This window comes from Parasteatoda tepidariorum, chromosome 3, assembly GCF_043381705.1.
Source record: "Parasteatoda tepidariorum isolate YZ-2023 chromosome 3, CAS_Ptep_4.0, whole genome shotgun sequence".
In the NCBI taxonomy this organism is placed as follows: domain Eukaryota; kingdom Metazoa; phylum Arthropoda; class Arachnida; order Araneae; family Theridiidae; genus Parasteatoda; species Parasteatoda tepidariorum.
The window spans coordinates 69,794,653-69,821,541 of NC_092206.1; the positions used below are offsets into that span (position 1 = coordinate 69,794,653).

General features: G+C 29.3%; 1 protein-coding gene across 1 annotated transcript in view; it reads left to right on the forward strand.

The window, feature by feature from the left end:
- Positions 1–11,197: 11,197 nt before the first annotated feature.
- LOC107444058 (putative sodium-dependent multivitamin transporter) overlaps positions 11,198–26,889 on the forward strand; it is a 36,760-nt gene continuing 21,068 nt past the window's right edge. Inside the window, exons 1-5 of the mRNA XM_016058121.3 lie at positions 11,198–12,249; positions 18,461–18,526; positions 20,133–20,252; positions 22,459–22,613; positions 24,396–24,536. Of these exons, the coding sequence (XP_015913607.1) occupies positions 11,869–12,249; positions 18,461–18,526; positions 20,133–20,252; positions 22,459–22,613; positions 24,396–24,536 (863 nt within the window). The 5' untranslated portion in view covers positions 11,198–11,868. The remainder of the gene's footprint in view (positions 12,250–18,460; positions 18,527–20,132; positions 20,253–22,458; positions 22,614–24,395; positions 24,537–26,889) is intronic.

The following is a 26,889-nucleotide window of genomic DNA, read 5'->3' on the forward strand; positions in this document are numbered from 1 at the left end:
TTAAGTGAGACGCCGAGAGTGATGAGTTTTTTTCTTCTTTAATGTGGTTCTTGTGTGCTGTTATGTGATTTTTAACTGACAGAAAGCTTAACCTATTATCTGAATATAAATTAGTTAACAAGCAGTTAATCGTTAAACTCTAATTAAGTAGTCAAACAACACTAGCACTTCTCATAGTACAAAACGAAAAGAGTTGTAAACTTTCAAGTTGAATTCGATGAATTCGAAAATGAGATAAAAAAAAAGAAAATATCTCATTATCAACTGCATTATTAATCGAATGCTTTGATGGCATTGATCATGAAAGCATATAGAACAATAGAATATTTCCAAATAATATATATATATATATATATATATATTANATATATACACTACCGGTCAAAAGTTTGCGAAAATTTTGAAATCTACAAAGAAAAGGTCTAAATTCAAATGTTCACAGAACTGCGAAAAATCATTCAAATTGCAAGAAAATTTGATATGTTCTAAAGTGAACCCTCTACAGTTAGTTACATATGATTAAATTGCAATACTTTGTTTTTGGCGAATTGAATCTGGCTTTTTATCATAGGTTGTTTTCATGGTGAAAAAATTTGTTAAGTTTGAACACCTGCCAAATTCGCAAAAAAAATTTTTTGTTCTTTCTTTTAATGGAAAATAAATATTTGAACTATTCTACGCAAGCCCTCAAAATTTCAGATTGATTTGATTTTTTTTGATGAAGTTATAGAATTTTGAAAAATATGTGTACTTTTCTCGATTTTTGAGCATTCCACATATGCAATCTTTTGGTCTATACATCTTCTACCAAAAAACTTTTTAGTTTTAATGTTTTCTATATTTTCAAATAATTAATATTTATTATAAAAAATATTCTTATTCATTATTGTAATTATTGTTATTACAAAGAATTTATTATGAATATAATTAAAACAATATTTCATAGATGTCACTGTACATGATTGTACACAATGCGCTGGTTCATTGAATACTAGAAATTTAACAAACAATACTTTACTTAACAATTGTAAATAATCAAACCAAAATCATTGCACTATTTCAATGGTAGCCACGACTAGCTCAAACAAGAGTTCAAGAGCAACTGACTAGTTCGAAACAATTACAACAGATGACGTTTCGCTTAAGACCAAACAGTCACATTTCATCGAAAATTTGTTTGAAGAATGTACTATAAAATTTCATTGACTAATTTTTCTACTATTAAATTATTTCATTTGAAGCAACGTTATAAATATGTCTCCTAGAAAAGAAATATCAACTGAAAAACGTGCAGCTATAGTATCTTTAAGAAAAGCAGGTCACACTATAGACAAAATCGCTGCATTAGAAAACGTTCCATTATCATGCGTTCATTCCACAATTAAAAGGTTCAATGAAACAGGACTCTACGTTGATCGTACACGTTCCGGAAGGCCAAAGATTACATCTAATCGAGATGATCGAAAAATTTTTTGTTACAAGTCTAAGAAATAGATTCGATACGTCTGCACAACTGAAGTGTAAATTATTCCCAGGTTCAGAAAAAGTTTCAACTTCAACAATAAAACGGCGTTTGCGTGAAGCTGGCTTATTCGGACGTGTCGCAGCAAAGAAACCTCGTCTTAGACCCAAAAATAAAATACTACGATTAGAATGGGTTCGCAAACATCAGCATTGGTCAATCGCAGATTGGAAAAGTGTACTATGGACTGATGAATCAAAATTTGACATTTTTGGGACCAAACGTCGCATGTTTGTAAGGCGTCGTGAGGGAGAACGAAGGCAACCAAATTGCATTCTATAAACGGTTAAACACGGAGGGGATTGCATAATGGTTTGGAGATGTTTTGGAAGCGATACTGTAGAAGATTTAATTAAAATAGATGGAATAATGGACCAAAAAAAGTACCATTCTATTTCGCAACGTCATGCTATTCCTTCGGGTGAAAAAGTTATCGGTCCAAATTTTGTATTTCAGCAAGACAATGATCCCAAGCACACGTCAAAATTATGCAAAAATTATTTAAGAAAAATAAGAAAATGAAGGCAATTGAAAATTATGACGTGGCCAGCTCAGAGTCCTGATTGTAACCCGATTGAACTTTTAAGGGATCATTTGGATCGACAAATTCGATGCTCTGATATTTCGAATCGAAGTCAGTTATGGGACATTTTACGACAGGAATGGAACTCTGTATCACTTGAAGTGATTAATGGTTTGTTAGAACGAATGCCACGCATATGAATGGCTGTAATAAAAGCAAAAGGCGGATGGTTCGAGGAATCTGAGATTTAAATGTAAATTTATATAATTACAAAATACGAATAAGAATATGTTAAGTATTTGACCTGTTGTAAATAAAATAGTTTAGCAAAAATGCACATTCTTTATACTATTGTTATTATTTTTTTAGAATTATTTATGTAATTATTGTTATAACTTTTTATTTTAATTTAATGTGAAGTAAAAATATCACAACAAAACTGATACTTATAAGCAATAAATGTAAACAATAAATATAAACACTAATAATTACAATAATGAATAAGAATATTTGTTTTATAATAAATATTGATTATTTGAAATTTAGGAAAACATTAAAATTAAAAAGCTCGTTGGTAGAAGATGTATAGACCAAAGGACTGCATATGTGGAATGCACAAAAATCGAGAAAAGTAAAAATATTTTTCAAAATTCTGTAACTTCGTCAAAAAAAATCAAATCGATCTGAAATTTTGAGGGCTTGCATGGAATAGTTCAAATAACTATTTTCCAGTAACAGAAAGAACAAAAAAAATTTTTACGAATTTGGCAAGCGCTCAAACTTGACAAATTTTTTCACCATAAAAACAACCTATGATAAAAAGCTAGATTCAGTTCGCCAAAAACAAAGTATTGCAATTTCATCATATGTAACTAACTGTAGAGGGTTTACTTTAGATCATATCAAATTTTCATGCAATTTGAATGATTTTTCGCAGCTCTATGAACATTTAAATTTAGACCTTTTCTTTGTAGATTTCAAAATTTTCGCAAACTTTTGACCGGTAGTGTATATATATATATAGATATATATATATATATATATATATATAGATAGATAGATAGATAGATAGATAGATAGATAGATATAGATAGATAGATAGATAGATAATTTTTTCGAGAACTTGTTATGCAATCTTAGAATTTCGTCTTAGAATCATTGATTATGCATTCTTAGAGACCTTCAACATTAATGAGTTAAACATGATGTTATTTGAATAACACGCATAAATATGTTTATTTTACAGCGGTAAAAAAGATATTTAAAAAAAAATGGCTATCGGGAAGAAAGAAATGAGATCCTGGTTCCAAGCAACTTATAATTATCCAGCAAGATTTTTTTTCTTCTTTTTTTTTTTTACAGAGTGTTATTTTAATCACAGTTTCAAAGTCATTTAGCTAGCTTATGTGATGTTGCTCATCAAACATTCTTTTCCTCTACCTCTTTTATTTTACCAATTTCTCTGTTGAACATTGTTACTTTGTTAACTCCTTTCCTTTTAATCCCTAAGTTTATCTCTCTATGTAAGCTGCAAGTTCAATATTGCATCTTTATATCTTTCGGTTTTGTGCTTTGAATGCTTCCAGAATTTTCAAGATGTTAACATGTGGAAATGTCTGTTAAAAAAGTTTTCGAGTATTTTCTTTCTGGAAATTTCTTAAGTTTGTCTATAAACAAGAGGGTTATTTGTCTTTAGATATAGTGAGATATATATGGAATTATGAAAACAGATTACAAAATATTACTTAATGATCATTTTTAAAAGGTTGAAACTCCTAGTCAATATGAATTTTATAATTGCGTGATAAAAAAATGAAGAAGATTGAAATGAAAACTATCTATGTCATTTTGTGGTAGGTTTACAACTATTTTCAACCACGGTGATTCCAGCTTCTTCACGGCCAATTTCTGACATTTCATATCTTTATGTTTCTAAGTAATTTTTACATTAGTAACATTTACATAGTAACATTTACATAGTAACATTTACATAGCCCCAGATTAATATCTAATGCCGCTAATAAAATGTAAATTTTCACAGCATGCATAAATAAATGTATTTACGTTAATCGTTTTAAATAAGACATTTCTTTTCAAAGAACTAAGTATGAAAAAAGAAAGCCACGATTATTGTAAGATAAATAATAACGAATTCAAAACCTCCGACAATTAGCCAACAAAACTGTTTTAGCTTGTCATTCCATTACTGGTTTTAAAATGATTTATTCACACCCAAGAAATTGTTGTTATGCTCTGGAGATAAACTAAATAGGATAATTAGGGACATTTTGTCATTTTACTGCATTTTCCTAAATTGTGAAGAAAATATTTCTATCAAAAATAAATAAATAAAAAAATAAACTAAGAAAAATAACATCGCAAAGTGTTTTTTTTTATTATTATTTTTATTTGAAATAGTAAAAATATAGTTGATGATTCACACACAAATGCTTTTAATAAAACATTTCTGGGTGACATTAACTGTAAAACCATTGTTCTTTCTATACTTTTACTGTATTTAAATATAAATGAAAGGTAAAAAGACCAACAATGCGCCAAAGCATAAATAATATAGCATTAAGTTTTGGTATAAAAATAAAGCTTAAAAAAATAATGCATGAAAAACATGTTCAAAATAAAGCTCTGAAATACAATCTCATTTTAGAAATTTTACAAGCTATATCCCAATAAAAAAATACAACAACAATAGCAAATCTCATTAAATTAAACCCCCCAAAAAGCGATAAACGGTCACAGAAGAAAAAAAATGTAAGTTGGATAGCTCTAGTTCTAGTCATAGGTTAAATTCAATTTTACCAAATAAATTTTTTTTCCAAAGGATGTTTTAAAACTGTCATAAGTTTAGATACTCAAACTTTTATTAAAAACAAAAACTATTCTACAACATTTTTATATCTAATTTAGACAACGCATTTCGACTCACTTTTGCGAAAACTGCATAGATCTGCATATTTTTACACTCTAATAAGCTAATTAAATTATTATTATTTTAAGAAAAGATATTTTTCAACATAATAAAAACATCGCTGAACCTCCCTCTCTTCAAGGAGGTTTGACCGGTTACTAATATATAAAATAGAATTCTGTTAAAAAAAATAAGAAATGAAAAATTAAGTATACTGTCACATTACATACAAAATTGTCAAATATTCCAAATTTTGTAAGCTCTTTCAGTTCACCTTTGCAACGGGATGTACCAGTTCCTCAGTCCTTAGTGGGTCTTCATAAAACACTGCCATGATACTAGAATAAGAGCCTGCTCAGAACATTTTGAAAAATGAACTAATTGGATTCATTGTATAATGAGATACATGAAAATAATTATCCATTCACTGATCAGGCTTTACCGGAAGAAATAAAAAGTTAATTTAAAAATCAGAGATTTCTTAGAAACTGTCACTTGATTTTTGCACGAAAATATTTGCAAATATTTTACGTATACAAAGTACTATAAAATTTCAAGTCATTGTTTTTGCATCTGTAAATATGTTTTGTATGTGTAATTATGTTTTAAGGTTACTCTTCATTAGATAATAATTTTATAGATGTAACTGTTTGTTGCAAGTAATTATCCACATTTTTAGAATATCTGTAATAAAAAATACAAATTAGTGTTTTGCAAGTCATTATTTTAAAGAGGATGAAAAGAGGAACTAGGCATAAAATGTGAGTAAATAACAAGCAAAGTGAAATTAAGAACAAAAAACAGAATTGCTTGAAGAAATTGAAAGAAGGTGAAAGGCGATTATTAAAAACAACTCCAAGTTTAACTTCGTAATCAAACAAGTTGTAATGTTTTAAGACCTACTCTCATATTTTTTTTTTTTTTTTTTTTTTTTTTTTTTTTTTTTTTTTGATGATACGCCAAGTAGTGTTTTTGTTTTCGGCAAAGTATCGACAATGTTTTTGTTTTTCACTGGGAAGGATTTTTGATTAAATCAAGACTGAAATTAAGCTCTTATAAAGTAAGAATGATTTTAATCAAGGAAAACTCTGAAAAAAAGAGGATTTTTATTTGTTCTGGGATAGATCAATTATATTGGATAAAGGGGAAATTATCTCTCACAGGCATTTTATGTAAAGCACAAAAAATTATCATTTAATTACTATTAGTAATTCTAATTAGGTGAATAATATTGCACGCATTATAAGTAGTATCTTCGATTAAATCGTGACAAAAAAATAACCTAAGGGGACATTCAAATTGAAATATTTTTGGATCAGTAAGGCATGAAAAAAAAAACACAACAAAAATGCAATATTGTTACATACAGGGAAAATCTAAATTTTAACTAACTTTATCGATACAAATACCTAAATATGAGCCTAAATTAATGAGCTTAGACAAAATTCAGCTTAGACTGCCGAAAGTGCTCATTCAAATGGCGATTCTGTAAATCAAATCGCATTAGTAATTTCAGAATCGGCTGTTTTTCATAATATAATACTATTTCTGAAACTGTAAACAATTCTTAAACTAACATTTTCATTCTAGATCTAGATACTGTTACAGTATCTTTAATTACATCGTAACTTAATTTATGTCTTGATTTAATGTATTTAATATTCATTTTAATTATACTGTTTGTTTGAACTCATTTTTTATTTACTTAAAGTAAAGATAGTTAAGTTAAAATGCATTTCTGGTCCTACCGTGTTTTTGGATCTTCAGTTTAGAAAGATGATTTACGTTTCCTGACCAACTGCGAAAAAAATCCCAATTACGGGGTTAAGGATAACTTTTGACCATGGAGGTTTAATGTAAATGGATCTTTGAGCTCCCCCTTATTTTAATTTAAAATTGGCTTAAGATACCTTAGTCTTAAATTGATTTCTACTCTTAATCTAAGAATATTTGGTTTTAACTTTTGAGGAGGAGGACGAAGTTTGAAGGACAGGGAAGAAAAAAGGATCCTTGTTTTGTCAGAGAAAATTTTAGTGGAGAATTTGTTTAATTAAGAAAGAGATTTGATTGAAATGGAAATCAAAAAATTAAGAAGATGAAAGTAAGTAAAGAGAATTCTATAGCATGGTCTTGAAGTGTTGTTTTATCACTTTAATACAAGATAGACTTATTCAGAAGGTTAGCAAATATTTATTCACCATAGCTGTTCTATTTTTCATCCAGACTGTTGCCATCCAACATATAATAAATAATTTATAATCATCTTACTTAATCAATTCATTATCGATTAAGAATAATACTACAGTCTTCAAACATATGGTAATTTAAAATTTTCCCATTCATTTCGTTTTTTAATTTCGCTTTAAAAATTATAATTCATTTTGCGTAAATGCAACTTTGTTAATGCCTTTACTTTCCTTTTGATTCCCTTAAGATTTAAAATAAAGGTGTGAAAAGCTTATAAATTTGTAAGGTCCACTCTTGTGAGTGTCTTTTATTTCAACCACTATTCGAGGTGGCTACGCTAAACTAGTATAAAGGCAGAAAGTTATTTCAAAAATGCTACCTTTTTCTATTGCCACCATTCAAGTTATCACTTGAATAATCGCTAGAATAACCACCTATATTTGTGTTTTCGCTAGAATAAAGGCAGAAAGTTATTTCATAACCGTCGTTGAACAGCAGACCCAAATTTGGTCCGTTGGGTTTACAACTACCAATATTCAACTCCGTAGCCTTGTGATTTTGATCCCGATCCAGAAGACAAGGGAACTCCTAAATCTATTATTGGAAGAAATTTGCCTTCGTGGAGGACTTTTAGATGGAACTAATCCATCTTTATGGTACATGGAGGGGAAAACACGGAAACCTCTCACGGTTAGCCTGACTGCAAGTGGATTCTGATCCGTCAGCCCCTGAGGATATTTTACGTCAACACAGTGGTCGGTGCGAGCCGTGTGAAGAATTCGTATCGACCAGCCATCTCTAGGATTCAAACCTGGTTCATCTCAGTGGAAGGTGAACGCTCTATCATCTGAGTAACCACGGCTGGGAGAAAGCTATTGGTAGAATGCTATCTTCAGCCATTGCCACTATTCCACCTATAACTTGTATAATAACTAGAATAACCAGCGATACTCTAATTATCGCGAGAATAAAGGAAAAAAGTTACTGCTAGAATGCTTTCTTTAGCTATTGCCAGCATTCCAGCTAACGCTTTAATAATAGATAAAATAACCAGCGATAGTCTAGATATCGCTAGAATGAATGTAGTAGGGTAAACCAACCAGTGAAGGAACACTACCTAGTGACGGAACATTTCATATATATTGATTAAAAATAAGAATTCGAAAGTTTTTCTTTAGATTGAGTGGTAACAATAGCTTACTGCCAAACAATAGGAAGTCATCTAGCAATGTTTTGGATTACATGGTCAAATAGACTTCTCTGGAAAAACTTTTGAATTTGTTATTATCTCTGCAACACCTTGTTTCTTTGAAAAAATTATAAGGTGAGTGTTTGTATTTATATGTTTGTAGTGGTATTAATTTCATGTAATAGTTTTATTTTTCTCACTGTGAAAAAGAGAATTCAAAATATAGTTATTGAAGTTACGTTTTATTTTTTTAAAGCATCATAGCATAATAAAGTACTGAGATAAGGGGGTGTTTATTCACTGGATCACCAAACGATAAAAAACCAGTGAAGGAACAAGTGTTCCTTTACTGTTTTTTTCTAAGTTAATGAAAATAAAATATAAACTTTAATTTTCTTGTACCTTTAGCGATGTTCCACATCAAAAGTATGTTAAAAATATGAAAAACAACTTCGAACCAGTGAGGGAACAGGCATGTTCCTTTACTGGGCATAGATTTCCCAGTGAATGAACAGTATGGGTTAATATGTTGACACTTTAATTTTCAATTCATGATTACAAAAAAAGTTAACATTTTCCAAGCATTTATATGTTATAATTTCAAGAATAGGCTTGTTTTCAAATATTTGTATGGCTTATAAATTCATAAGGAGCATTAAAAAATAACCAAAATTAAGTGTTCCTTTACTGGGTGTTCATTCATTGGTAAGAGCTGTTCCTTCACTTGGTCCTCTTACAACTTGTTATTTGAACCTCCAAACCTTTAAAACAATATTATGTAAGTGGTCTACAATTTTTTTACAAAATTTGCAATTAATAACAAATATGTTGACACTGTCATTTAACTAAAATTACGAATTTTGAAATTAATATGATTTTTTAAAAGGCAAGCGAAGCTTAAGTGTTCCTTCACTGGTTAGTTTACCCTAAATCGCTAGATCAATGGCATCTAGCTATCACTAAATGTCATTTCATCCAGAAAACGTGTGTGGCACAAAATCGCCCCATTTAAAATTACTCGCAACGCGTTAATGAGAAAGTGATCAATAAGGTAATAACGTCAAAGAGATGTAGTATGATAAAAATAAAACAATTACAGTTAAAGTAAGACTGTTTGCAGTTGCAAAAGAATGATTACCCGTTTTTTTCCATCGAAAAAAAAAACGTTTGTCTTTTTTTCTTCTTTTTTTCCTTCTTCTTTTAATTTGGCTTCCTGTACTACATGCCAATGAAACTAGATCGCAGGTAAAAGAAAAAGTCTTATTTAAAATTAAATTTTAAAGGAACCTTTTGTTTACTCTTGAATAACACGAAAGATTTTTTTTTTTATGACGCCGAATGAAGGTTTATATTTAGACAAAGTTGTCCCTAATGAAGGAAGAACTGTGAAAAGGACCTCTTACTTGTCAAGTTGGCGACGAATTAGAAAATATTTTTTTATTACACACTTATGCTGTGTTTCATAATCAATTCTATACAAACGCGACCGACCTTGTAAATCTAGGTTGGTACTTTTAGGAGTATCGTAAATAATTTAAATGTGTCTTACTACCTTGTTTTTTTTTATTCTTTTTATAAGCTCAATTGAAATTTGAGAATTCTTTAATCTTTTAATTTCGAAATACGTGCAATTTTCGTTCATAAAAGGGATTTTTATTTTTTGTTGGTGTGCATCATTTAATAAATTATAAAAAAAAATTCAAAGATTTAATATTTTTGATTACTGTTGAGGATTAATATTAGGAAATCTGGTTTTTGAAAAAAAATTGTTGTAATTCAAGATTGCAACAAATATTAAACGGAAAGATTTTCTGTTTTGAAAACATTTACCTAAAAATGACCATGAAAATATTTATCTAAAATACCAGCTCATAATTTTACAGAAATTATCTCAGTTCAGAGTCAGACCAAGAGGGCGAAGAAGGGTATAATCTCCAAGCATTTTCACGAAGATGGCATCGAATTACGGACGAATACTAAAACTTTGAATCCATTTTTACTGGTCGATACTAATTCTGCTCCAGGTTGTCATGATCACCGTACTGACGTAAAATATCCTCATTGGTAGACTGATCAAGGATTAGAATCTCTTAGCCACGGGGTAACCTTGGGAGGTTTTCATGGTTTCACTCTCCTCTTAACGCAAACCAACAAAAAGTTATCCACCAAGACAAGTTTGTCTAAATATTTGATCCAGGAGTTCCCTTTATGGGTTGAGTTCAAAATTACAAGGCCATGGAGTCATGCATACCATTACATGGTATCATAAATAAATAAATAAAATAAATAAATAAAATAAATAAATAAGATAAATAAATAAAATAAATAAATAAAATAAATAAACAAATAAAGTAAATAAACAAATAAAATAAATGAATAAAATTAAATAAATAAAGTAAAATAAATAAAATTAAATTAAATTTGACAAAATAATTGAGCTTCGCATTTTATTAAAGTTTTTTTTTTTAAATTGATAATAGAAGATATTTTTTAAAAAATCTTCAACATTTGGTAAATATAATAAATATTATTAAATTTTACTTTATTTTAACAATATTTTATCTTCTAATAATCACGCGAAATTATGGAACTAAAAATAAAATAGAATAGAGTTTATCATATCATTGATAATCATTACATAAGCTTCCTACGACCTGCATTACGAGTTTAATATAACTTCCATCCCAGTTTAGAAAACAAATACACGAACAAAAATAGATAATATAAGAAGAAAATTTATTACTGGCGCCTCATAATTACAACTCCCTTATTTTACTCATCTTTCCCTCCCCTCACTACGAAATTCCGGCGTCTTTTACCTCAGGCGCATGTGCGGCACATTCAGTATTCGCTCCTTTTCCCGCCGTGGAATAGAGTCCGGAGGGTCTCTGATTGCGCAGGTAATCCATAAGTGGTACCCTGCTTAGCGTCGGTTTGTTATATAACCACTTCGATTGGGGGGAAATAAAACGTTTGCTTTCATAACATTGTATCAGACGATCTTCAGGTGTACAAGTTCTAGGATTTCGCAGATATATACTTCGACTAAATTGAAAACGATTCTATATTCCAAGTTTATTTTTTTCTAAGAAATATATCGCTTGCATATTCTGAAGTAAGTTCTGTCATAAATTGTTATTGTATTTCGGAAAATTTTACTAAAAAAATAATAAACATTTAGTTTAATTGTTTTTAGGAATTTATTTTTCCTTCAAAATGATGCAATATTACTTGTAATTACTCATTAGCCTTATTTTCGAACTATTGAGATTGTGTATTCGCATCAAGGTTGTAAAATTATTATATTTAAGTGCTGATTGTTTATTTATTTTTTTAAACTGAGACTTCAGTTGTAGTTTGTCACTTCGCTATTCGAAGAGAAAGTGTTGATTTAAACGCAGTATAATATTAGCAAAGAATTGCTTATTAAGGAAACATTACGTGAATAAAAAATTTTTGATTTTTGAATTAGTTCACTGAACTTGATTGTCTGAATTATTTTTAACGGGAACTGTAAAAACATGAATGAAACAATGTTATTGAGCAATACAACTCTAGCCAGCCAACAACAGCTTACTCTTGGCAACGTGGACTATTTTGTTATTGTTGTGATGTTGTTGATATCTTCGGGAATCGGACTGTATTTCCGATTTTCTGGAGGTAAACAAAAAACTACTCAGGAATTTTTTCTTGCTGGCCGGACAATGTCTGTATTTCCAGTTGCATTCTCTATAATGGCCAGTGGAAACTCAGCAATCACGTACCTTGGTGTACCATCTGATATGTATGTATATGGAACACATTTTGCCTTTATAATATTAGGAAACACAGCTGGTGCTCTTGCTGCTGGATTTTTGTTTCTGCCTGTGTTTTTTTGTACAAATGCAAGCACAACATACGAGGTAAGAATGCACTTTATTATTTTAAATTTTTAAATACGAGCAATTAAATTGTTCTTGTATGATAAAAAATATCCTGTGTAGTAAATTGAAACTTGCGTATGTGATTTTCTTTTTGAATCATACTAAATAAATTAAATTTAAGCTTCATTGAATTCATCTCAGATATTTTAATTAATTTATACTTGAATAGTTCTGAAAATAGATTTTATATTAAGAATGATTTAATTATAATTTTTTTTTCTATTTTCTTAAACAGAACTTGCATCGAAGTTAACTTTCTTGAATTTCGTAAAATTATTTTTTTTTTGCAATATATTTATTAAATTTTATTTTAAACTTTATTTGTTTAGTATTCTTTTTAGTAAATTAAATTGAATTCTTTGGAATCCATATTTATTCATTCAGATTTTATTAAATTATTCATAAATTAATATATTTATTTATTTAATATTGAAAGATTTCGCTGGATGCTTCGCTTCTTTTTTAACATTAGATTAATTATAATACTAGTTAAGACTATTTTTTGTTGATTTTTACCGCCGTATTTCCTTAAATAATTCGATAAGAAAAAAATTGGCAAATAAACCATTTTATTGAAATTTTAATCTGATTGTTCTGAAACATAGAAAATCAAAACGAATGTTAAATTTCAGTAGTCGAAGGCATAAAACTTGTTAAAAATAAAAATAAATTTATTTTAAGTAATTTTTTTCAAGTTAAAGGGAAAGAAAATACAAGAATTGTTGGTCTAGAAAATAACAAATAAGCGATTCAATGAATGAGTCAAAGAATTAACAAATTAAAAATATTAATAAAATATTACAAAAATCAACAAATCAGTGAGGGAATTAATATACTAGTAATCCAATATCTGACTGAAAAGTTTCATGATTGGAAATATAGTGAATCGCAAATAGACGGGTAAATGATTTGATAAATAGCAAATAAATAAGTGTGATATCATATCAACAATAAATTCTTAACCCAGGCAACTAATAAACAAATAAACGGAACCGCAGGGTAAGGAATTATGATCTGTTGACTTACTGCTTTTATGATTTGCTTATTCACTGATTTATTGATTTGTTGGCGATCTGATTGGTTTCTTCGTTTATTCTCTTTTCTTTGATTTGCTGATTTTCTGGTTTGTTTATTCTTTGAATTTTATTCCTTGATTAACAAATTTATTGATTCAAAACTTTATTGATAGAGAACATAAATTGTTTGACGATAAATTTATTCAGTAGCTTTAATTTTCTCCTTCTTATTAAATTCGCCGATTTCATTCATCAATTCCCTTAGTCAATCTTTTATTTATTGACTCATTAACTTTTGATTAGCCAAATCTTTGATCTGCTTATGCGTTCATTTATATTTTTGTTAATTTTTAATATTTTGTTAATTTGTTAATATTTTGTTCTGATCAATTCATTTACTCATTTATACCTTAGGTCATTCCTTGATAAATTTTTAATTTATTCTCTGACTCACTTTAAGCATTTGCCAAAATATCCATTCGATCATTAATTGATTCGTTAGCATGATCATGTGTTCATTAATTGATTCACTGATGCATCAAATTACAAATTATTTCATTCTGGGATTCTTTGATTATTGATTTTCTTCATTCCCTGATCCGTTCCTTAGACACATTTGTTTAATTCGAGTAACTACTCTCGCACGTGCAGAGTAATTAGTGAATATATCAGTTAAACGTGTAGAATCATTGACTCATTAACTATTTATTCATCGAATCGTTTATACTGTAGTCGTTTATCTATTCGTGAATCCACTAATTCACTAATTTATTGTTTACCTGATATATTCACTAATTCCTTGAGTAAACTTTTGAATTGATTCACTTATTCATTTCTTTACTCATTTTCCAATATATTAATTCGCTCATTAATTAATTCGTTGACATGGTCAAAAGTTCATTCATTTATTTAATAATTCATAGATTTACTAATAGTTTGCTTTTGTGATTTTCTGCTTATTGATTTTCTTCATTTATTGATTAGTTCCTTAGGCTCATTTGTTTAATTCGAGCAATTATTCTACGTGTAGAGTAATTAATTTCTCTTACACGTGTATAGCAAACTAAATGTCTTAGCAAATATCGAAATTAAAATTGTTATGAATTTTTTTTCCGATTATAAGAAACCATAATAATAATTTTGTATTTATAATCAGATGATGCGTTTGATGAAAAAGTTTTATGATTGTCCGTTTGGTAAGAAACAAAGAATAATTGATCAGTAAATGATTATCATTCGCCGCATTTAAAAAATTTAGGGGAATTTTCACAGTAATTAGGTACACATTTTTTTATAGAGTAACAGTAGGTGTAAAAAATTTGGGTTTAAATTTTAAGAGTGAAAGAGATGTAAACGTGTAAAGTTATTGACTCATTAACTATTGATTTGCCGAATCGTTTATATTCACACACACACTTTAAACTGTACCCATTTTTCACACGTGCGTTTAAAGTTTTGTTTATTTTCTTTAACTCACCTTTTGATCCACAGCTTTATTTTTCACATGCTCTTGTTATCCCTTTGAGCAAAACTTTTACTAAACTTATTTTTCATAGTTTTTAAATATTTTGTACTAGTTTAGGTGAAAATAAGTGAAAAATATTATATTTAGCATTTTAATGACTTATGGTTTTGAAATACAGCATGAAACGCCGACGAAAAGCACATTTAAATGAAAGAAAAACAGTTATTCATCTTTGTTTATTTCTAATTTACAAAATCAATTATTAGTAAATATTTGTATCTAAAGAGAAAAAAGTTTTTTTTTCGAACTACTCTTTTTTTGGATTACGTTTACGTTTGGATTTTGGATTTGGATTCGTACTAAGTACGAATTCAATTCAGATAATCTAAAATATTTTATATTTAAAAACACCAAAATAAAATTTTGTTTGTATTTGGAGCTCCAGAAAAAAATATATAAAATGGACACCGGTGTCCCATCTGCATCAAAGGGTTAAGCTATGTCCATTTATGTTCATTTTCTTAAACGTTCATTTAAGTTATATTCAAAAAATTAACGTTTACCGACGATAACTCTTAGAGAGAATATATGAACTTGGAAGTTTTTTTCTAAAAAACTAACGTTAGAAAACAAGAGAGAAAAAGAATTAGGACTCAGATCAGACTGATTTATTTTTAGATGAGGAAGAGACGCTGAAGTTCGAGAAGTAGAAAAAGATAAATTTTCACTACAAAAACAATTTCATTACTGTCTTCTTTTTTAAAATTATGAGAGTTTAAAGGGTTAAAAGAAGCATCCAATTATTTTCAAAACATTTAGCATTTTAAGGACAAAACCAATTTAAAAGTTTTAAATTGCTTCACTGTCTTTCGATATCTGACAATCTATTATATTATACAAAATATTAAAAAAAAACTTGAACATAAGTTAAAATTATAAGTTGAACGAAGTTGTGTTTATTTATCTCTTTTTATGAACACATTTCAAAATCTGAAAATGAGGTTATTTTTCTCATACAAGAAACAAATAAAAATAAAAATATGACCACCGAAGCCGACGTCTTCAGGGGGTACCGGCCCCGGTAGCCATTAAAAACAAAACCATTTCTATTTGAGGGAGAAGCAAAAGCTTAAAATATCTCCCTCAGTACCCCGATGGTTTTGCATAGAGGTCCAGGAAAAACAAGATACATTCAAAAGAATAAACAAATTACTAAAAGAAAATCAATAAAAATCATCAGAAAATTAAAAACTCACAGTCACAGGTCAAGAATCAACTTCAAAAGCAAGTGGAGGAAAAGAAAACACTCTGTGGGAATTAATCCGCTTATGAAATTCAAGACCTGTCTGAATTTCTGCTTATGAAATGCTTATGAAATCAAGACTGTTATTTTTCTCACTAATTAATGTTTCTTTAAATTTTTAAAAAATACTTGTTTTTTTAATAAAAAAAACCTGCAGTGGTGTTTTTCTTAATTTATTGGCTGTTAATTAGGGTGCATTGCGAAGTATTTAAGCCTCAGATAAATTTTATTTATTCTGATGATAGTTGGTTTTTCATTTACGAAGTAATGAAATTAATTCAATTGAGCTTGTATCTCACAGTTATATAAATAATTGCTTTTAGTTTTCTTTGAGAGTGGTTGTAGTTTCGCAAACGATGACAGTTACTCTTCATTTTTTTCCTTCTGAATGAGAAATTCTGGTCTCATATCTGTCTCCCAATTTATTTCCTCTTTAGGGAATAACTTATTCAAATTACAGGGGAAAAAATCAATTTTCTTTTTGCATGAGGCACGACGCTGTTGTTATTCAAATAAATCTGTTCATTTTATGATTGTGTTACGCAAGTTAACCTTTTAAAATTAATAAAAGGTACATTAATTCGTGAAAAATGAGCTTTTTTAAAATTTTCCATTCCAGGTATGACAAGTATTGCTTTGCATCTTTTCTTTTTTATTAAATAATTTTTTGTGACGTCAACTCGTTTTATTGCTTGCATTTATGAATAAGGTGAGTTGATAAATACCAATGGCACTTTTAGCCCGAAGTAACCGGGATTTTATAAATCAGAGAGAATAACGAAAATTCATAATTACCTTGATATTCGTGAAATTAAATGTTATGATTTTGTTTTACAAAATTGTATGTATTTTAGACATCAATAATTGTTTTTTTCTTTAACAATAAATACTTCTTTATCATGAAAAATACGCTCATTTAATTAAATTTGTACTTCGTGAAATCATTGCTTTACTTTTTTTTTCACGTAAGAGGGATTTTAGTTTAATTCTCCATAAAATCAATTCTCTTCATAGTTCCCACTATTATTTTCTGCAGTTACATTGTTTGGTTGCATAAAATCAGGTGAAGACATATTCGACTGAAATATTTTATCATCAAAAAAATGAAAATCATCTTAAAATCTATTTTAATAAATACTAATATGTATTTTTTTAACTTAATAGATAAATCAATCAATCACATAAAATTTTAATCAATTTTATTTATGTGATTGTTTGAGAAAAATGTCCAAGCTTCTATTTTATTAAATTTCCTTTAATTAAAGGCGTGTTTTGGTTCGCGATTTTTTGTCTTTAACTGACAATGAAGAGGTGTATAAAAAAGGCCAAAAAAATGCTTACGTAATAAATATGCTTACATAATATACGGTATTCAAAAGTTTTTTTTAACTGATTGGACTGCACGGTAATTTACCCTATATAAATAATCACATTACCAGGCATTTCCGTACATACTAAAAATATGAAATAATTAATTTTAAGATAACTGCTTATTAATTACAGTTTCTGTAAATACAATTACTGTAAATACAGTCATCAAAAAAATTACCGGTATTGTATAAAAACTTGTTAAGTACAATGACTTGTTATAGAACAGAATTAGCAAATTTTTGTCTTCCATCTCTTAAAATATTTTAACCTTGGATAAAACAAACAAGTCGAAAACTCTTTGTTCAAAGTCGAAAAAGGGGATTTCTTTTATTGATATTTCTATATTATTCACATTTTAAATAGTAATTTCAAGTTTTATATAAAGTAAAATATAATTAACTTCTTACAGAAATATACAACTTAATATATGCGAGAACTGTTAGATATCTAGAAGATATTAGATATATCTTCTTTTACAATTTAACAGATGTTAGAAAAAAATTCCTTTAAAAATTATGAACCTATATGATTTTAAGTTAAAAAGTTAGATTACTGCATTCCACCTTTTTCTACTTTACTATAATAAGATTTCATGAATTTTTTTTTCTTTAGATGATTCTGCATAACTTATAATTTAATCCGATATTATAACCTGATGTTTATACAGTAATAAGTCAAACTTGCAAAGGAGGAATAACTACCTTGCAAATCACAATTAAAAATAACGAAATATTTCGAAATATAAATACAGAAACAACAGTTTGACTATACTTTTCTACATATTTGCATATTGATTTAACGTTTCAAATAAACTGTACAAAAATTCACATGCATTTTGAATCCTTGACTATCATATCCTAGGATTTCCATCCTTGTCAAGTCAAAATCGAAGTCAAAAGCCAGTTTTGACGAAACACTTGACATGTCAAAAACCAATTTGACCCGAAAACAAAAAATAAAAGAATAATGCTAAATGCTTTCTTCTCAGAATTCTAATTTACAATGTTTTCTTTAATACTTATATTTTATTTTCAGTATCTGGAGAAACGATTTGGAAGAGTATTAAGGATTATATGCTCGTTAAGCTTTTCTATTCAAGCAGTAAGTGGTTTTTCCTTTACAATTTTACGATTGCATCTATAAATGATAACTATGTTAGTTATAATTTTTTCTAATTAAAATTTTTAAAATTTAATCCCTAAAAATATCCAAAGATATGTCATTAAATAATTTTTGCTCTAATTATCAGATTTTCACAAACTGTTTATCTTAAATCTTCAAAAGATTGTCCCCCAAATATTTCAGCTATAGCTAGTGACAACTGTTAAGTAAGTTACAAAAACAGATGCGGAAACTTTCTTATGGTGAATAAACATACCTTTTTCTCAACGGATGTTTGATTGTTAAAATCCGGATCAAAATCCGTAATTCGGAAAATATGAACCCAACAAGGAGGACTGAAGGAGAACTGTAGAAAGTTTAGGAACATTATGGTTATTTCAATTACCGCAAATTTTGCAGTGAACCATATTTTCAATATTGCAATCTTATTGAAATCTGTCGAATAAAAGGTATATTTATTCATAGAAAATGCAATTTTGTGCTTTATTCTGTATTAAAATTTATAGTTAGGTTAGAACTGATCCAATTCCATATTTGAAATCATTTTTAGCAACCATCTTGATTTACCTCTTAGTTCGTGAAAGTTTGATCATTAGAACAAAAGTTATTTTGTTCAGTTTCTTAGAAAAACTTTTTATTTCATTTTATTTTGCGCTCTGTGCAGGTTATACGTAATTAAAGTACAACTAATCAGAGCTTATTTTACCCATTATTTTATAATACAGTAATGTAATAGACATATAAACACAAGCAAGTCTTTATGGTAGGTCTAACTGTCGAATTAACTAGGTATTCCGTATATAAAAACATTTTATTGCAGAATATTATATTTTTATAAATGAATCCAATATAGTTTTAATTTAAAATTACAGGAAAAAAATAAATCATTAAAAAATTTTATTTATAAAATTTATATCTTGATTTGCTAATTTAAAAAAAAAAAAAAATAAGAAAGAAGCAAAATCCGTGTTTAAATTTAGGTACGCTTCAAACATTTCTTAGACAAAATTTCTCATTCAATAAGCAAAGGATTTTAGTTTTGAAAAATATTTTCAGTTATTAAAGGTGGTACTTTTTTTCTCTCTTTTTTAAAAAAAACATTTTTTGTATGCCTATGTCATAAACAATCAAAATAATAAAATAATGCATGCCCTTTTAATGTTTTAAATATATNTTTTTTAGTATGCTTAGTCTTTGAATCAAAGGTTATTTAGGGGTGTCTGCTGTTCTATTTCCTGCACGTATATATATATATATATATATATATATACGTGCAGGAAATAGAACAGCAGACACCCCTAAATAACCTTTGATTCAAAGACTAAGCATACTAAAAAAATTATGTTTTTTCAGAGAAATTAATTTTTGTTACTGATTTCTTTATTCAAAGTACATTTAAGGTTTGGCTTTCGAGCAATATTAAGTCGAATTATTAAGTCAAAAGTTATTCAGGGAGTTTGCTTTTTTATTTTGCTCACTGTACATGTTAAAGCAATTCATTTAATTTAACAAAAGATGATTAGTAAGATTTAAAAGCGAATTTTTACGCTGCAAAGCTAATTTTTTTTAAAAAATATCATTTCAGATTTTATATATTGCCGTTGTTTTATATGCTCCTGCCCTAGCCTTAAGTGCTGTTACTAGTCTTTCAATATGGACATCTGTTATTTCTGTTGGAGTCGTATGCACATTTTATTGTACCCTGGTGAGTCAAAAATTTAATAGAATCTTCATAATCTTTCAAAATAAAATTTAAAAATAAAGTATACAGCAAATTGATATTTAAGCAAGGAAGGAACAACGATGATGAAATTTTCTTTTATAACCGGCGCCGAACAACCGTACCAATTCTGTGTCTACGACTATTAATGTTCAACTCTGTAGCCTTGCAGTTTTAAACTCAGCCAGAAGACTAAAGAACTTCTCCTGCGTCTAGCATTGGGACAAACTGACCTTCATTGAGGACGTTTTGAAGAAACTAATCCGAATTAGCTTTACATGGAGAGGAAAACCGCGTAAACCTTCTACAGTTAACCCTAAAACAATGGGATTCTAACCCATGACCCGTCTACCACTGAATATATTTTACTTCACCGTAGTCTGTCCGAGTCGGGAGCAGAATTCGTATCAATCAACCACACCTGGGATTCGAACCCCGATCAAGGAATGTAGAGAAAAGAAGAAGTCCAGCTGTTCGAATATGAAACTAAAGCGGGGAATCGCTCGGTTCGGTACGCAATACCAGAAATACAACTTACAGAGTGAGAAACATACTCAGATTTAGCAAAGCGTCATTTAAACTAAGATCCAGTGCATGCGCATAGTAAGCAAAGTGACAGTCAGGAGGTACAGTTTGTCTACGGTCAGAACTCCCCCCGCCACAAAGTCAGAGGTCGCCTGCTTCTATGGAAGCAAGAATTGCTCATTTAAGGGAGGGTAGCTTCTCTTCACCCTAGGCCTAATACAACAGACCGAAGAAAAATATCCAATTTCTCTTGTTGATCCGAGCCAAGACCTGTCCGCAACAGTGACCCCGCAACCCTACTTGAAAGAGTTATACCTCGTTATAGCCATCTCCACGGGTCTAGACGAATGGCTAGGAGTGTTCTTACCTTAGACAAACTATACATCACCAGTGAACCGGTGGTTAGACAACTCTACAAGCTACATGGTCGTTGGTTGGGTAGGCTGCTTCTCGCCAACGCCATTTTATTCTTTTCTCTATGTCAAAATATGTTCGATAATATTAATGTATTCTCAAAGAAATATCTTAATTAATAGTACAGTACTGTTTATCAATATACAGAAAATGCAGAACAAACGGAGGATAAAAACAGAAAACTTTTCTCCCTCACCCTAATGTTTCTCCAATACCTGCAATGGTTAGGAGGAGAGGAGGGTGCAAACCTGTTTTAAGAAACTCTGCTGTTGTGCCCCCAAATGTTATTTTTTCCTTTATACTTAGGGACCACACCTAACGTTGGGGGACTGGTTTACATTATGTCATTGAAAGCTAGACTTTCCCTATGTATATTCGTTGCCCGGACACCACATTGAAAGATGAATGCTCTATCCTCTGAGCCACCACGCCTTCGATAATGAAATTTTATTTTGCGTTATATTTCATTTTATAACCGGCGTTGAACAGCGACTCAAGTCTGAGTTTACGACTACAAATGTTAAACTTGTAGTTTTGTAATTTTAAACCCAATCTAGAAGGCAAGTGAACTTCTGGATCAAGCTTTAGGCCAAACTAGTCTTCTTGGAGGACTCTATGATGGAATTAACTCGCATTTGCGTTGTTTGGAGAAGAAATGCACAAATACCTCTTACGGTTAACCAGACGGAAAGGGGATTCTAACCAATTATCCGTCTTGAACTGATGATATTTTACGTCAGCACTGTGGTTGGTGCAAACCGAGAGTAGAATTCGTATTAATCTGCCATCTTTGTGTTTCGTGCCTGGATAACTCATTTTAAGGCACACCCTCTATCCCATGAGTCACAATGGCTCAAATAACGAATTTTGTTGAATCACTAGTGATAAAGGCGAGATAAAAAATTATAAAAATTTCGTTTGATACTTGTTCTATAATCGTTCGTTTGATAAGCTTGCTTGTTCTATAATCGCCTTTCAAGTCCTTTCTGTTTATTACAGCGATGTCTTCAATCTCCCATTCCCAACTTGCGATTTGCTACATTTCGATATCACTTTCCATTCTCCTGATTATGTTTAAGCATTTAGAGTTTTTCAATTTTAGTTTCGATTTAGAACCTATGGTCAGTGTGTCAATTTTAATATTAATTAGTCAATTTTAAGAGTGGTCAATACGGAACACCCTGTGTTCTTTTTGCGTATTATTTTCATGTTTAAAAATTGAACTCTTGAAAAAAAAACTCGTTTGTTTCAGGGTGGTATGAAAGCTGTTCTTTGGACGGATGTCTTCCAAGCTACTCTAATGTATGGTGGTATGATAATTATGGTAATTAAAGGTAGTTCTGATGTTGGAGGATTTCAAACTGTTATATCAAGATCAATTGAAGGCGGAAGGCTTCTTGTACCAGGGTATTACTATAAATTCTTTAGTAGTTAAAATAACTATTAAAATTTATTTATTATTTAGAGATTAAAATAATTTTTTCTTTTGCCGAAAAAGATTTAATGCCACATTTAACTTTTTTTTTTCTCACTGGGGAACAATTTTTTCGTTGCATTTATACAGATATTTAAATTTGCCTAATATGGATGTAGTGATTTTAAATATGAAATTAGTTTTAATCTTAATGCTAAATATATTTTAAAATGACATTTTTCATCTATTTTTTTAAATTTTTTTTATGAAATTTAAAAGTTTAAGGACGTTATACGTTACAAGGGATGGTGTAAATGTTGCGACAAACTTCTTTGGGAATTATAAGACATCATTAGGATTAAAATTGCATAGACATTTATGACTGGAACTGTCGTCATACACGGCTAGGGGCTCTTCTCTATTATGATCTGTTCAGAAGCATACGAAGAAACAGTTAATAACAGGGAATCACCCCTAGTGACTTATGACGACATTTTCGAAAATAGGATCCTGGTGATATGCCTAACTCTCCTAGACATTTGTCGTCGCAACATTTACGTGCTCCCCTGTTCTATATAACGTTCTTAGTTTTGTATATTTCTAAAAAGAAGAGACTAAGACTGTCATTAAAAATGAAATTTTTTGTCTAGAAGTCATATATAAAGCTTTTAAACATATCATATATAAAGCTTTATTCACGTTTTTTCGCTTTAGTCTACAGATCACAAATTATATCCTATTCTTTTTTTGATAAGGGTTATGACCCTGAGGTGCGTGAGTAATTTTCTCTATTTTTTTTTCTTCTTTTTGTCACTTAATTTTTAGTACGGATTGATTAGCTTAATTAGAGCACGTAAAGCTGTTTGAATTTCGTGTATAATATCTTATTCAGACTGCCGGGTCATTAACTCTAAACTGCTTTCCAATCATTTAACTCATTTATTCCAATTTGATTTTGTAAAAGGAAAATTCATTTGTCTCCAAAGTGTGCTCTTAATTGTTATCAAAGAAGTTGACAATTTTGACACACGTTAGTTTTAAAAAAAATATTAAATCTCATTCAGCCGTTAAAAATCCTGATGCATCAAAGCAACTTCACAAATTGTTTAAAGAGCAATTTAGCTTGACAAAAATTCAATGCAGGCAATAAGATGCTCCATGACTTGTGCTGTCATCTAGTAAGGATTCTAGAAACTTATAAAATTCCCAAATGGCAACAATGTTTAAGAAAGTGTTAGTATACTTTTTTTTTTTTTAATGGCGGGCACTTGGAGCTATTGTCCATTGGCCACAGAAAGTGCCAGAACTGCTAATTCTCTTTTCGTTACCCAGTGGGCACCTGTGGCGAAGCCACGGCGGTGGAACAGCGTCGCCCACGTCACACTACCACAACCCGTTTATAGGGCGGGTCACATTCACACATTCACACACAAAGGAGAAAGGACATAGAACACAGATAGAGGGAAAGAAACATCCATGCCTTGCCCGGGATTCGAACCCAGAACCTTTCTAATGCAAGGACAGTTCCCTGCCCCCTACACAGACTGGTCGGCTGTTAGTATACTTATATATCGCGTTTAACGAAAGTCTGGCTTATCACTATCAGTCCCAATTCTTTCCTTTATAAAAGTTAATTGTTTAAAAAATATTCATTTTGATAGAAATACTCTTTCGTTTGCCCAAGAGCTGCCATCTAATTTAATAAATTAACAATGCAATATCTTTTATAATATGTTTAGTTGTAAAAAAAATTAAAATATTTTCTTGTTTTTTAGATTTTTCATTGACTTCACAACTCGGTACACATTCTTCAACATTTTCATTTATGGTTTTGTCACCACTTTGTCTGCATACGGGGCAAGCCAGATGCAAGTACAAAGGTTGCTCACAGTTAGCACATTAAAAAAGGCTCAATGGTAAGCAATATTTTAAAGATAATATAATTTTTGTTCTGCGAACAGTAAGCAGATAAAGGAACACCTTAATAATTTACGACCTAATTAATGAATTTTAAAGTACTAACAGGCGATTTTAATGGTTTGCAGGATGCATTTGTGCAGGCGATTTTTTTTGTTACAGAATCGAACACAGAAACCAATTTTTTCTGAATAAATGTGTATTTTTCTATATAGATTACGTACTTTGAAAGCAGAATGTGGGTGTTAATAGTAATCTAGAAAATTTGGTCTTGATAAGTTTAAGAGAGGAGAACGAATTTGTTCTAACTTTTTACATATGTTGTTATACCTTTGAAAATATTTAGGCGTATCAAAACATTTTAGCACACAATCATGAATTCGTTTTCCTAAAATATAGTAATGTCTCCTGCCGAGTAAAAAAAAAGATAATTAATAATTATTACTATTTTTATTATTTTGTTTACAAATGGTCAAACAAAATTTATTGTAAGGTATGCAAAAATACATCATTTTAGATTTAAAAAAATCCAAATGTTTAACGAATTTGCTGAATAGTTTCTGAGAAAAGTGGATTAGGCTTGTGTCACTTGTAATTTTAAATTACATAGTTTAAAATCAGGTACAACAATTATATCTTACTCTTCATTTTTTTCTTCTTAAAGTTGAAATTGATAATAAAATGTAAAATGTATCAATAATTTTTTTATTTGTCTTTGGAAAAATCATTTTAATCACTGTGCACAAGATTTTTTTAAAGACTTAAATTACTCTAGAGATGTGGCAAAGTATGTAAAAAGTGAAATTAACATGCAAAGATAACTTTTTTTGAAACTTTAGTTATTTTTCGAATGTTATCCTACAGATTGCCCTCTTATTTTTAGTGGCAAGAATCGGAATCAATCGAAAAAAAATTCATGTTGATTCATAAAAATAAAAAATTTGGACCTGATTTCATAACTTAAATTTACGTCTGCACAAATTAATCTACATATTTTAGATCAATCTCTCGAAAAAATTATTCAGGTGTTACCTTTTTTTTAATTCCATGCAGTATACATCAACAAAATATGATTTAAGTAACTTTATTGTTTTTATTTTTTTAATTTTAAATAATGATATAAAATACTTCTATCAAAACTTAAACTTGAATCCTTTAGAATCGCACATCCTTTCGTAATAAACAACCACTATATAGTTTAGGGAAACTCCATTATATTAGATTGAAATTTAGTTATAGTTCTATCTTGTATCTTTACTACTAGATTTTTCTTTTTTTTTTGCTTTTTTGTTTAAGAAAGCGTAAAAAAAGAATAAAAATATATTATAAACCTCTTAAAGAATTCACTATTAGTATTGTTATGAAAAAAGTTTCTTTTTAATAAGTATTTATCTATCCATTAAAACTAACAAATGTGAAAAAGAATATTTTTAAAAGCACGTTTATCAAGAATATTTAAGAAAGGAAAGTAATCATAATTTTGAAATGCCTGTGAGATAAATAATAGGGCGCATCACTGTCGGTAATCGTAGCAACATTTTTCGGTGGTGATATAAGCTCATCACGAAAGGGAGGTACGTTTTATATTTTTATGTGTGACCAATGTTTTCCTTTTGAAAAACGCGGCTTTTTATAACTTTTTTAATATTATTTTCTTCAATTAAATTTGTGTGTGCTAGTTTTTCATAGCAAAAAAAAAAAAGAAGAACTCAGGTACTAAAGTTGATAGGAATGGAATCGATCCAAATCAAATGTGTATTATTACCCAGCATGGAACTCCAGCAGAAGTTTAAACACCCTAGCTTGGCTGAAAAAGGTGGACATTTTTATTGGTGTTAGTAATAAATTTTATTTGACGTTAAATTTTTAAACATTTCCTGTTGAAGTTGATATCTTCTGCTACTTGGAAATTGATAGAAATACTCATTAGAATGTTGATAGAAATGATAAATTCTACCTATGAAAAGATTAAAATTTGTATTGTTTCAGAACTCCTATTAAGATTTAATCACTCTCATTAGTCGGAACATGGTTACAGTTTTGATTGCCAGAAATCTAAAAAAATTATGTACTAACTAAAAAATTACTAAACTTAAAAATCTCCCTAGGTATTTTAAAAGTTTAAAAGTTGAAGTAAAAGCAAACGCTAACTTAAATATAAAACTTAAACAGTTATCTGGTATTTTAAGTTTAAATATGCTTATTTTTGTTCATTTAAAAAGTAATTTAATTTCAAAGCATTTACTTTAAACTGGAAACTCGCTTTAAACTTGGTGTTTCAAATCATAGATTTTCTATTTTCTTGAGATTTTAAAAATCTTTTTTCTACTATCTCCATCAAGGGATTTAGAT